General features: G+C 37.3%; 1 protein-coding gene across 1 annotated transcript in view; it reads right to left on the bottom strand.

The window, feature by feature from the left end:
• Window positions 1-14872, bottom strand: part of SPRED1 (sprouty related EVH1 domain containing 1) — a 52454-nt gene that overhangs the window by 14770 nt on the left and 22812 nt on the right. Inside the window, exons 2-3 of the mRNA XM_065753893.1 lie at window positions 5236-5410; window positions 241-409 (exon numbers count right to left, since the gene is read on the bottom strand). Of these exons, the coding sequence (XP_065609965.1) occupies window positions 241-409; window positions 5236-5410 (344 nt within the window). The remainder of the gene's footprint in view (window positions 1-240; window positions 410-5235; window positions 5411-14872) is intronic.

Genomic DNA, 14872 nt, shown 5'->3' with positions numbered 1-14872 from the left:
TGTCTCTTTGAACAATAAAAAGGCAGTGTTTTTTAATTTAGGGAATTACCTTATTAGTGTTGATGAAATAATTTAAGACACTTGAATGAACAGCGCTTTCAAAATGCCTATTTTAAAACTTACAATCTTGGTATTGATCAATCCACATCTATAAATATTTAAACACTGTACTGAAGTACTTTGCATATCACCTCTTATTAAACACACAAGAAAACATAATCCCTTCATCTGAATAGATACCTTGAGAAATATCCTCCACTGCTCTCCGAATACCTCTGTCAAACGCTCTTGCATCAGCAGGACTCTGAAATGTTAGGCCAAACTTTTTGTCATCAATCTTCCAGTGGTAAAAAGTTGGAGTAACTTTGTTGTAAACAAGGTCCTTCTTTAACGTGCATTCCAAGACCACCTTATAGGAAATAGGACAGGAGGAAAAGATATATCACTGGCTAATAGAGCAAAATTGTGAATAAAATGTAGTCTTATTTATTATTTGAAAATACGCATCAGTAAAGCAGATAAAAACCCTTATTTAAATTTCTTCCTATTATAAGGAGGTGATTTTAAATTAAGTTTCCATCATGGCCAAATTATTTGCTGACAGTTACTGACGCAGTGGTACAGGCTCAGGATACTGTGTACCGACTGCAGCGCCCATCCATATCTCTCATCCCTGCAACAAGCACTCGTGTCAGTACAAACTTAAGAGAAGTTCTGCAAATGAAATAGGCCTCACTTGAAAAACCATTAGCAGAATAATTTAATATCGAATAATACAAATAAAATTGCCAGTGATACTGTAGTATTATCCTATAAGTTTTCTGAGTGCCGAACTAACTTTACACTGCTCTCAAGCAGTTTTCTCCCAGTAAGACAGATAAGACAATGCATTGAATGTTTCCTGACAAATAATTCAAGACAAACAAGCAAGTCTGAAGGGATGTGCACTCAACTGTCCCTGTATCACTAGATATAAACAAACAAACAGCAAGATAACCCATCCCTCTGTATTACTATTAAATTCTGAAAACCTACTCAGGGAAGTGTGAGCAAGGAATGTTAACACTTTATTATTTCTACACAACTCTCTTTCCAGAATATTAATTTTTAATTTTATTATGCATACAGTTTTTTGAAGAGAAAAAATGCAAGATTTCTTAGGGCAAGTGGAAAAAGGACGTTAATTATAAACATAACAGAAATTCAGTAAGTTTAAAAAAACAATTCTGTCTTACATATCCTCCTCTCTTTGTCAAATTACTACATAGGCAAGTAGTTTGTTTTTTTTTCCCTCCTGCTCTTCCTTATTTATTCTTCCTGAACTGGAGCTCATGGCTAATCATCTCCTCTTGCATGTTACTGCCTTCTATCCCTGTTTCTAGAAGACTGGCGTTTTATTCCACACACAGAAACTGTTTCAACACTAAAATCTTTTTAATCCACTCTGAATTCCACACAAAATCTTTTATTATTTTTTTTTATTGCCTAAAAACTCCCTAAAATGTGATGAGGTAACAAAAATCACTCCGCAGGTCTACAGTGTACTCAATGATCATCTTTTTCCTTTTGATGTATCTATCTTGCTTCCTCCGAAGAAGAAAAACAGTTCAAAATGAAGACTTTTCATGGCATCTTGTATGCGAGGCTGGTGATGACTTTTGGGGTATCTCTGCCATACTAAACACAGCTATTCCCACACTCTACGGTATGCAGTTTCATCCAAAATCTCAACAGAAAGAGCCACAAGGCTGATTTCTCTCTAGTATCTCAATGAACACCTGCTCCTGGAGGAGTTGATAGAGATTATTACTCATCTCCATTTACACAGTTATCTGCTGTTCCAAAGAAAAATGTCATACTTTTTTTTTACCCTACCTAACTGATGATCCAAAACGTATGAGCCACATTCTTCAGAAAAAACTCACCTAGTAAAGGACTGGAGAAGAACATAAGATAGATCAGGGAAGTCAATTAGACTTTCCAGTCCAGAACATAAGACTCCCCAAAGTCTAAAAACGTGTAAGCTTGAGGATAATGTATGTTTAAGGCTGCTGTTACTAAGACAGAAGGGAGCTACTGTAAACACAGTAAAACAGAGCAGCAGAGTGACCAGGTTAGGATGGAGTGCAATCGTTCCCAGCAGACTGGCTGGAGCCACATCTAAGAAGGTGGGTATAATAAAGGAGGAAACGTGTAATTATGTCAAGGGCATTTTGTGAAGACTTTACATTCCAACACAGGTCTAAGCACCCTGGGTAAACCAGCAAGGAGCATTCTCTCTCCTAAATTACTTCAGTGGTGCCACCACTTTGATTTCTTTCTCAGTTGACAAGAATGCTTTTTGTCAACCCTATGAAATGTTTTTAACAGCTACGTACTACACAAGTTTTCTTACTTACAAGTTGACTGAAGTTGGTTCCTAACAGTACTGACAGTAACCTAACTCTCAAGTATATAAAGCAACTATGAGGAAAAACTCCAGGGCCACAGCAATAAAGAATCTCAATATTCTGATATTCAGTCACAAACACTTGCATTATAGAGCTGACAGATTAAGAGCTACAGCCCTGATTGTGTGTCCATATATGCTAGAACATATATGGAGAGGTTTAGCATTTTAGAATGGAATTGCAGTTGTCAGTAGTGTCAGATGCAATATACAAAGATGCAACTAAGGTCAGTTAACAACAAACAGTAAGAAAAGAGAAAACCCTCCCATTCAAGTACAGTCATTGAAGAGGCAGTTGGATACTTCCACCTAGTATCTTACGTATGGATTTCCAGTTGCTTTAGAATCAGATCCATCTTTCTACTAACATGTAGGCATGTAATACATTTGTTACGATTACCATGTACCTTAGGTAGAACCCATAGAGCTGAACCATATTTGCTCTCTAACTTCAAAACTCACATTTCCCCATCTCCCAGACAAGTGCTCAAATTACCATCTCATAGCTTTTAAATACATATACATATATATAGAACAGGGTAAGGGGATTTCTATACCTTTTCTGGAAGGTGGACAAATTCACTAAAGATAGTTGCCAGCCAGAGGAAATTAAAATAAAATCCAAATTTATGAAAGTATTTTAATAGCATGTAATGTGACAGAAGAGAAAAAAAGAAAGACCATCTGTAAGGATAAGCTTAAATTCCTTTTTCTTAAAAAAAGAAGGAATTTAAGAAATGGTTGCATTTCAAAAAAATATATATCAAACAATCTCGTGGTTTTTTTTTCTTCACCTATATTATAAGACATAATAATGTATGGCCAAAGATATTTGGACTAGAAAATTCACTGTTTGACTTCATTACAAAAAACTTTAAAGTTGTGCTAGGAAAGTGAACCCTCAGGAATATCCCTAAGAACAAACATGAAAGAATTACCTGCACGGAAAACAAAGCCCAGAATGATGTTAGAATCAGTGCTCCTTACCCAACAAAATTTCTATTCCTATCTCTATTACAGTCCTCTTGAAAAAGCATCATGACCACATGATGACTTCATGTATCTTGGTGTAGGATCTTGCTTATTCTATGCCAATAAGGTTCTTGTTGCACACCATGCAAGTTTGTCATTAATTCATTACACATTATCTGTCGCATTATTTGGAGCCTGAGAAAATACATGCATCCCTTTACTCTGTAAATCTACTCTGTAAATTACTAAATCATTGCTGCCACAGCCTAGGTCTGTATGTGTTAGGTCCTAACTGGATAGGTGTTCTTGCTGCATCTCTTCCATCATTTATCCTGTATTTTTGAGTGGCTGACTTCCAACAGCAATCTCCTAAAACTGCAGTAAAAACTGGGGGAGTGTGGGGGAGGAGGTGCATTTTCAAGACTAAAAAGGCCTGGAATTCATAGTAACATGGTCTGGCTTTTGGACAGGGAGAGGAGCAGAGACATTTAAGCCCTCTACCAGAAGCGGAAACGAAACGAGGTTGGCCAGGGGAACTGGGAGAGAGAACACAAACAGGGACACTGATGGCTGCAACACTTTCATATGCACGTGGGAGAAACGTTAAATCAGCCTTCAGTGCTGAGCATTTTATTTCCCTCAGATTCTGAAGGCAAGCAGTGAACACTGAACGCATTACGAACTAAGAGAAAATTGTCAAGCACTTCTAAATGCAATTAAGCTGCTCAAAACCAGTTTCAATAAATCTAAAAAAAGTTCTAAAGGGAACTACTGCAAAGTGAGGAAGGAACTGCAGGTGCACATAGCTGTGCAGGAACACAGGGTACTCTGCTAATAGCACTACGCCTCGCTCAAACAACTGAGTCAGCAGAATTTCTATTTATATGCTCTCTTCCTACAGCAGTCACAGTCAAGGCAGAAAACTCAGCAGTACTGCCTCAAGGGAGAAACTGGTATGCTTAAGAAGAATCAGCAGTACAGTGTAAGAAGCAATCCTACCTTCTAAGCTTACATAGCTTAAGCTCAAGGAATTGTAAACTGGTAGAACAGAGTAAGCCTTTGATAGGAGGCATTAAGATAGAGAATTTGTGCTTCCCCACTTTGTTTCCACAGTAGGACATCCCCTTTGGAAAACTACTTGTCACACAAGTACACGAGCAAACCTCAGCCAGTCGATTTTGTCTTCCATAGACCCACACTGTAGCAACAGCTGATACTCTATGCCGGTTTTCCTCTTCTGAGGCTGACTTTCATGATGCTATTTAAGACAGTTATTCAATTTACTCATAAATTAATACTGCCTACGTGATGCATCAAACCAGATGAATTCTTGTATCTGCTAACTTTGTGATTTCTTCCACTACAGAAAAGATTCTTACGTCAAAAGGGGACCTTTTACTCGCCACAGTTAAATTCCTCAACAAACTGAATCATTACTGAGCAATTCCTTTTGACTTGGTGTTCTTAACAAATTATCATATTTTCTAAATGTCAGCAACGCTGCTAACATACATAGCATCTATAAACAGGTTAGCAAACAGATTTTAGTTTGACACTACATGAAAAAAAAAAACAAATGTTTTCCCAAATCTACAATGAAAAGTCATGTTTTCAAGTTTCTAAAAGATACATATTTAATTCTAGCAGCGTATCTTGTTACTTAAAGTAGTTAGATCAGTAGGTATACAACAGTGTGAACTGCATTCAGTAACAGCATTAGACTGAGATTATAAGTTTACTTTCCTGACTACAAGCAACAATATGCAAGCACCTATTCTTAGGTTCTATGTCACTAAACAGATGTAAGTCGTTACCGTTTTATCCCTGAGTCGTTCTCCATGGATAAGAAAATCAGCACAGCTATTCTCTTCCTGGGGAATGACTTTGAAGACTGTGACACAGCTCAGTCCACCCCCTCCAAGTGGTAACCATCCACCACTTGAGTCATCTCGGGTCATCACCACAGCTCGCACTCGTGCATAACTATTACTGCAAGAGATGAAAAAGAATAAATTAGTTTTCCATAAATGCAAAACAGCTAGATCTAGTTAAGAGAACATGATAAAATAAATAAGCAAAAAAAAAAAAAATCAAAATAGCAAAAACCCAAACCAAACAAGAAAACCAGCCCAGCAACAAGAAAAACCCAAAACGCACAAAAAAAACCAACACCTCAACAAACCCACAACTGAGTAATTCACACTGTGGAGGCTGTTACCTAGAAGAAACCATTCCAAAAAGATTCCCAAACATTCCCACATAGTTTCATGTTCTCTTTAGGGCTACTTCAGGAGTGCCCTTTTACTTGGAGCTTATGTGTGGTTCCTTGTGAAGAAACAATCAGACAACACAGTTCCTCATAGTCAAAATTTATATTCTTCTAGAAACTTTGTAGTCAGTGGTCTAGCTAGAGGGCCAGGGGCAGGATAAGAGTATGAATCAACTCCTGATTTATTTTAGACTCATCATGAAGCGAGTCATTCACCATGAAATCACACAGAAAAGAGAACAAGAAAACAGAAAGAGGTCAGGCCTTCTGCCACTGAAATCTAAACAAGAACAGGCTTCTGGCCAGAAATGCTGCTCCCTCCCTCCCATGTACGGAAGCCCTCCCTCCTTTGGAAGGGGTAAGTCAGAACACATGTGGGGTCTGACAGCAAAATTGGTTATGGCTACTTAAAATCTAATATTTCTAGTATCCATCAGCTGGTTCTCTCCCATACTCGCAGGGTACGGAAAATTACTTGAATTTTACAATCTAATGACTGTATCCATCATTTAGTATTTTCATAAAATAAACACCTATGGCTTCTTTCCATCCAGATTTCTTTTCCAGACTATCAGAAAAGGTTTATAATCTCTCTCACTTTGTATTTATTTTTAATGAGATGACACATTTTTGTTTTGAGCATGAATTTGATGCTACATGTATTATAAACCCCGTGTTTTATCACAGAAGAAATATGATTCCATCCTACATTCTAAATATGGATTACTGCATGAATGAGTATCCCAACACTTCCGGAATAATAAGCTCCACGGTACCTTTTGCAACAGATTTCTGATCTACAGTTTAAGTACTTATTCCAGTAAGGACTGAATAGGAAATATTAAAAAGGGACAAAGCTATTCCAGAAATAGTTGTGATACAACCATTACCGAACTTGCATTTAAAAAGAAATTAAACAAAGTCTCATTTCCTAAAACATCCCAAAATAATGGAAAATATGCTTTTTTTTGCGTAATTAATGTATTATGTTCAAAGACATACATGACTCATTCATATGATTCATATATGCGTGTGTGTGTGTATATTTATATAAAGAATTTTGCTGCAAGCATCTGAAGCTTCAATACATAAAGGTTTGCAAAACAGGAGAAAAAACAAGACCACTGAATGTTAGCTTACAGGCAAGTGGAGTTGTTCACAGAGACTTTCTTCATCCCCCAACAAACAAAAAACACAAATTAACCTCCTCCTCTTAAACTTGCAGTTAAAGCGACACTTCACTCAACATTTCTCACCATTTCTGTATCAGTATCTTTAAGTAATTTCACCCACACAGCAGATAAATAGAACAAAGATAAATCTCAATCCTTCATTGCATGCATCTATCAGTTCTAATGTCTGAAAATAAAAATGGTTATCCCTTGATGTTTAATAGTATTACTGATACCTAAATCATTTATTCGTCTCTGTACCTATAATTAACTCAGTAATAATTTCAGATTGCAACTGCACACTGGAAGTACAAGTAATCACTCGTGTCTTACTTGTCTCACATGAGCCACTTCTGAAGAGCCAGACCCTCCTGTGAAATTGTAACAAACCAGATGCACTAACTAGTTAAACCTACACTGCGTTTCCACTCTTCTATCTTCAAGCCAACAACAAATTTAGCTTAGAAGTTAGTCATTCTGTAAACTTCACTGACAATCTGGATATTAGAGCTCTTCTACATACCAGCAGAACTACGGAACTACTCATTAGGAGTTCAGGTAAACATCATTTAGTGTTAGCCACAGAACTTCATTTAGAAAAAAAATAAAAACACTTCTTTTATTTTTTAAAGAAGTTTAAGCTCAATACCCGTTTGCTTTTTGAGAACTGAAGGAGAAGCAAAAGGTAGAAGAAGCACATCATACTTCAGTAGCTTAGCTCCTTCAATTTCACAGAAATCTGGGAGCGTTGGATTTCTTTTTCCCTTTCCCTTCCCTTAATGGGAAGCCTAGCTCGATATAGTTAACAATCTTGTGTTTTCCTTCCACATTTTCTATCCTTTGGACTATTTTAATAGACAATATTTATCCTTTCATACATTTTAAAAACTACTGTCAAATCCACTCCATTAAGTGCAAGAGCCAAAATAAATGTTCCCAGCAGGTAAACCTATAATACCAATTGAATAACTTCTTAAATTGAAAAGAAACATTTTTTTCTAGGCAACTACCTTATAAATTAACTAGATAAATACATTACTGCACTTGCATAACAATGCCAAAACCAAGAAATTGCTTCATTTATTATTTAAAAAAACCTGTCTATTGTTACTGATAGCCAACTTTAGTAACAATACAAGCTGGCAAAGCAGCAGCAGGTCTTGCAGGGATTTCAACTTCCAGAAACCTCTGCAAACAGAGCTGCCTATCACAGCACCGGTGCTACTGAAACCAGCCGGCTCTGTCCCCCTCTCTGAGAGCCTTGTCTACACTTGGGAACATCTAGCGCTAATTGCTCAAAGGCTGTGGCAGTTTCGTGGTGGGAAGGAGGGCAAACAAGGCTCCAGTGTTTTTCCACACCATCTCTACAGTACTTTTAAAACCCTGCAGCCTGATACATTTACTTGCTCTTGTATGTTCAGATATTTCTGACAGAGCAGCTTACCAGAAGAAAACCAACCAAACACAGAGATTAGTTGAGCACTGTTCTGATGAAACATTTCAGAGCAAGCACAAGTGCAACAGCATGCCCAAAGCTACTGTATATGCAAGGTTTCCTGAGAGCCTGATTTTGGTTGTGGCCACTGGAAATTTAAGTCAGAGCAAGGTTTATGAGAAAAGCAAAACAGCATTTTGCCCGTAAGAGCTGTTGGAAAGGTAAGTCCTGTTCTCATACTCTGAATTGGTGCGGGGGTTCCACTGTGGTGGTCCACAGCCTTAACTCATGTTCACTTGAAGAATGTTGAGCTCTGAAAACTGACCACAGGTTTTAAAGGCACCACTCTCTCTCCAAAATCTAGACTTTATATTGTTGTAATGCTCTTGGGGCCAAAGTGACTTCTGACCTGAATGAACAAACTGTTGTTCAAGCCTGGCAAGCACTCCCCTGACCCTGACAGGCAGAGATCTTCAACCCAGCAACTACTGAATAATCCCTTTAGGGCAGAGGGGGTGGAGTTCTGCCCCCTTTCTTTAAGAGGGATTTTCTTAGTTTTGGGTATTTCTCATTTGTAATGCCAAGCCAATTAAAGATACCGAAGTATAATTATTATACCGTTTGCCCTTTCTTCAATCAAAGAGACTGAAGGCTACGGATTTTCAGCCAAAATATTTTTATCGGAGAAAAAGAGGAAGATATATAGAAGAAGAAAAAAAAATCAGTTATCTTGTTGCATTCTATTTATTTTAACCCAACTTCAAGGAAAAGACTTGCATACCATGGATTCATAATAAACATTACACATCTTTTACTTACTGTAGGACTGAAAAATAACACTGATCTCAAAAAATGTTTGCACAGACAACAAAACTGTAAGTGCAATTTTTTTCCAGTACTATAAAAATACCATTATTGCCATTAAAAAAAACTGGTTCTGTAAGTTAAAAACTGAACTATACAAGAAACTGATCCTCCTAGCTTAAGTAATATTTGTATTCTGGTTTCTTTCAAAGATGGGAAGCAGCTCTGCAGATGTGGGAGTCCAGGTGGACACCACATGAGCCAGCAATGTGCCCTTGTTGCCAAGAAGGGCAGTGGTGTCCTGGAGCAGTACTGCCAGCAGGCCAAGGGATGAGACCCTGCCCCTCTGCCCTGGGGAGGCCACCCGGAGTGCTGGGCCCAGTGCGGGCTGCCCAGTGGAAGAGAAGCATGGAGCTGCTGGAAGGAGGCTAGAGAAGGGCTAAATATTAAATAAATGCCCTTGTTTTATCAGCATTCCATATCGTGGCATCATGCAACAACAAAATGAAAAGAAATATAAATAACTGCGGATGACTAAGCACTGACACAGGCTGCCCAGAGGCTGTCAAGCATCCTCCTTGGAGATCTCTCAAAGCTGTTTGAGCAAGGGTTGGACCAGATGGACCCAGAGGTCCCATCTATCTTCAGCCATTCCACGACTCTTATTTAATGTAGCATTTCAAAGCTCAACCATTTCAAAAGCACTGCTTCGAAATTTTAACTAATTTGCCTTAATTTATGAGAATTCATTTTACTTTGAAGTAAGAGTTGTCACTGCACAAAACTACGAGATAAAGACTTCTGACAAGGTTAAAAAAAAGGCACTTTGAATTCTGAAAACTCTTGACACATTCTGCTAAGAAAATACACTGTCTTCACTGGCACATAAGTAACAGCTCGAGGCTGATTTCAGTGTGAACTTGTCATGGATCAAGGCTCCTTACCTTTGACTAGCCCTTTACACACATACTTTAACCCCTCCAACTTCTGATGCAATACACCTGTGTGTTTGTAGCCTCACCCAAAGAGCATACACGAACCACACTTGTCCTTTTATGGCTCTTATTATCCAAACAGCTTAGCAGATGATTTTACAATTCCCAACTTCAGAAGTGCTTATGAGTACGTGCATGCCCAGGATACCAAAAGGTAATACCAAACCACTGAGCTAAAGTCTATTTGACTTGCAGATAACAGTTGTTGAGTACTGACTCAATTTAGAAGAAAATAAGTTATTTGACCAGTATCACTTGAACACATTGGTAACCTGCTGATGATACAAAGGCCCTTCTCACTGAAAGTTTAGAGAATGACTGCCATCAGCAAAAGACACTAATGATGTGTCTACAATAGGAGATAAAAATACAATACTAAACAAGACAATCTGCATCAACAAAATAAATGACACCACATCTTATTATTTTGCATGTAGAATAAACTGTTGTACATATATGGTTTTTATTTATTTATTTATTTTTTACAGTAACTATACAAGAGACTTTGCCTGAAACAAGTGTTACCTTTCTCAATTCTAATATCAAATCAAAATATGCACCAAGCTGCCATGCTGATGGAAGGCAATACTTAATAGATTTTAGCAAGAAAAGACATGGATTTTCAGGAGGAACTACTACACCAATGCTGATACATTTAGGTGGTGAGCACTCACACTAAGAAATGAAAAGCTGGGTTCCCATAATACTTTGGATTTTGCATTTAAATAAAATGAATTGGATTTTCCTGCTTGAGCAAAACCATTCCTACAGAAGCACAAATTACTGAGCAAACTAGCCTGAACCCAACATGGCAGAAATAAAAGGCTACATTGGAAACTATCACCTAAGAAGGGAATAACTGCTATCTGATTGAGTTCCCCTCCAAAAATACAAACAAACAAAAAAACCCAAACCCAATCCATAGAACGGTTATTTAGCAGAGATCCTGTAACTTGAAAAACAAAATGTTTGACAATACATATACAGATCAAATTTGAAAATGAGACAAGTAAAAAAAAGTGTCCAAAAGGGGAAACCGTCAAAGCAGTATATTGTTATTATTCCTTCTCTTAAACATAACATGAGGAGAAAAAAATTAAAACTAGTGCCCTAGAATCACATTCCTATTTGAATACAGAAAACTTAAGATTTGTAACAGCGTAAAAATAGTGAAGCTGCAAAGAAAAATGGCTACTGCTGCAGGAACTTTACTAAATCCCAAGGGCATATGAACTAAGAACTAACAAACTGAAAATCATGAAAACCACCACGTAGAAATTCAACATCTCTGTGAATAATGGTAGGCAGTTTCTATAATTATGTGTGTCATCCATGAAGATTGGTTATATGAAGTAACGTAAGTATACCAAAAGAGATCATATACTTGGGCTCCGTCTCTTCCAAAGAAAGCACCTTCTGTAGAATGAAGTTTTAGTAATGGTATGGCTTTAGTAACACTGTATGATCAAGGCAGATTACATCCAATATACAAGTAAAGAAAACTTCCCCAAAGTTAAAACTTACCAGTGTAACATTCAAAGATGGGTCAACATGCTTTCAACACAGAGCAGAACTAAGAGAAGCAGCAGATACACACAGTAAGTAGTTCCCCTTGGAAGAGTCAGAAATGAGTATGACTTCCAAAGATGTCTGCACAACAACAGAAGAGTGTTGATACAAGGGATTCTTGGGCCAAATTCCACGCAATTTAGTAATTTGCTTCCTCAAGCTTAACTGGCTTCATCCAGAAAAGCCTAAATTCACCTTCTTTTTACAAGCTGACAGCCACGAACTCCAAAAATATCTTCACTCTTCATCCCAATAATGCTTCTGCTCTCTATACATTCTCATAACTTCTTCCAACCTCCTTAACTAAGAAATTTCTGAAGATCTTGAGGAATCTCCTTATTGTATTTATAGCACAGAACTGCCAGTCACTTCAGAATCAATACAATTGCTACTTGTTTCTTATCACATACCAATCAAGCTGCTGGCACCAAGGCCATGTGTTAATTGCAACTTGCTTTCCATGGAAACATGTAGATTGAGATGAAAAAGCCCAAAGAAAAAAGAAAAAAAACCCAAAACAAACACAAACAAAAGAAGACTTTTTTAGGTCATGCTCATAGCCAAAGCTATTAGTTATCTAGCAATCAAGATTGAGGAGACAAGACCCTAGAGTCCTAGTTAACAAGAGGTAAGAATGCATTAATCAGCAAGTCACTTGTAATTGTTCTTGACCAGTAAAATAAAACGAAGGTAACTAGTACACTAAAAAAGACCATATGAAGATTTCTCATGAACAGTTTTAGCTACCCTAAGAGGGCATAACAGTCTGTATTGCATACATGCCATTTTCAAAAAGGCACCTATACGTGTACGTTTCTTGCGTTTAACAAAAATGGCCCACAAACATCTGAAAAGCTATTATTTGTCACTTAACAATGAGGTACTGTTCTGCAAAAGTACAGTGAGACAAACGAGACCCTGCTATACTTTTAGAAACACACTAAAATATACTGCTTTGTATTTTATGTTGATTTTATCAGAAATTATCTCAGTTTATCCTAGACTATGCACTCTTTGGGACAGTGACCATCTGTAACAAACAAGCTAAATTCAGCAACAGTGACACTACTGAATAAATAAATAAATAAACCCTCCCTCCACTGGTGTTTTCTTCTTTCTTAAACACTGCATGCAAGCTCCTGTTCACTGCTAGTGAAAATGCAAAGCTAATGGTGGCAAATATTTTGAAAAATAGCATTTTGTAGCCAAGAACTTGCTCTACTAAATACTGTTAACTCTGCTCTTTGTTGTCATTTCCACATAAATAAATAAAAGGCATTACTTTTGGAGTGACCTACCTATAAAGTTTAGTTGGCAAGCTGCTACATTTATCTTTTGACTAAATATTTATGGAAGAAAAAAGCATCAGTCCCACTCAGCTGACTCACCTTAAACAACAGATCACAGTAGGTAGGCAACCACAAAATTTAAATTTAAATCTTGTGACATTAAAACAAGTCTGTAGAAGACCTACATCATTCCTGACAAGCAGTTCCGCACACCAGAGAAGGACCGAGAGCTAAAACCAAATAAAGCATTACCACACATAAAAAAATAGATATTTTCCTTTGACTGTCTTGCTGAGTTTTGACATTGCTAAATATTTTTAAACCACATGAATGAAAACTGTAGTCGATATTGTTAAATCACAAGCTTGTCTGAACGTTTACATTGAGATGGCCTTTTCTGGGACTTTAACCTGCCCACAGGAAAATGGCCCTGGAACACAATTCACAATTCATGCCAAAAATCCCTAATGCTTATTTTTTTTAATTATATGACAAACGAAAAAAGCAGCTTCCAAAAGCATCTTTCAAACAAACATAAGAAGACAAATCATAATGTACACACTAATAAAACAAAGACCAGAAGCCAATCTACAAAATGTTTAACCAATAGCATTGAAAATCAGAGTAAATACAAAAATCTCAATCATCTTTAAGCGTGGTAACTTGTGAACTTACAGCTCTATTTTAAGAGGTTCTGTTCAGCTACTGAAAGGAAGCTACCACTCCCTTGCTATGCAGCACCACACTCTGTGGTTTGAATCAGTCTTTTTGTACTTTTTACAAACCTTGTATCTTTGGGAGAGAGGAAATAAACGGAGACAGACAAGTGAAAGACAAACGCAAAGAATTCTGCTACAGTAATCCATCAAAGGAGAGGAAACGAGATTAACAAGATTATATAAAATGTTTTTAACAGTGTGCCCTTTATATCTGTAACACTTCAGAATGAACACTGAGAGTGAATATTTAACTGTATGATCAGTTTGATAATCCAATATGTAACTGTGTCATCTGTTTGATAATCTCAATAATAATCGGTATCCTAGCCAGCAGTCTGAAGCACAGAAGTGATTCAGAAGTCCTAAGGTCAGAGACCATCGGAATGTTAATAGAGGATCAAAAGAATATAAATAAATAAATAAATAAAATCTTTGTGTAACTGCATTCCCTACCCCAACTGCTGCTATATTAACATTCATGATTTTCATAGCATTCATGATTTTCTACAAAATCAGTATGCAATGAATACCTGGTCCATGAAAGAACAGAATGTGTAGCACAGGAACACTGAAAGCCTCTCACTTCAAAATGAAGACTATTTAAGTTGTATTATTTGTTGCTGTTCCAAAAGCTAAAAAGCTTGTAAACAATTGCTCAAGAAAAAGAACACACATTTTCCCTGAAAATATATCAGATCAAAATAAGAACTCAGTCACATCTCAAAAATCATAGCTAGTCTTGGGAATTCCTGTTATAATCACTGAATCTCTTCAAGTCTATTCTGTACCTAGAAAAGGGCCCATGAGCTAGATTTCACCTGTTCTAGCAAGATCCTTAAAAAGAACAAATGAAAAGGTTACATCTCTGTCACACCTCTGAGATAATGAGATGATTTACAGCAGTGATAACATCTGCTTCCTCTTTTGACAGTTCAGAACTATTAATGCCATTGGAATATATGGGCTTGGGTGGGACACTTCACCTTAGGCTGTGACAAGGGTGCTGGGGATAGTTCAGGGAAACTGCAAAACGTATGATCCAACCAGAGCATTAAGGAGACAACCACAACACGACAAATTAGAAGCTGTTTGAGGCAGCAGAATCCAAGAAAGAGCATAGGAAAAGCCCTCCAGCTCCAGTAGATTTAAGAGATAAAAGTGTCACATCAGGAAAATACTTTTTTGTGCAGCACTGACAC

This window comes from Cyrtonyx montezumae, unplaced genomic scaffold, assembly GCF_038088225.1.
Source record: "Cyrtonyx montezumae isolate F1298 unplaced genomic scaffold, pur_monq_1.0 scaffold_10, whole genome shotgun sequence".
In the NCBI taxonomy this organism is placed as follows: Eukaryota; Metazoa; Chordata; class Aves; order Galliformes; family Odontophoridae; genus Cyrtonyx; species Cyrtonyx montezumae.
Note: the sequence above shows the minus strand (reverse complement) of the source record. Positions and strands in the feature narration are given on the sequence as shown.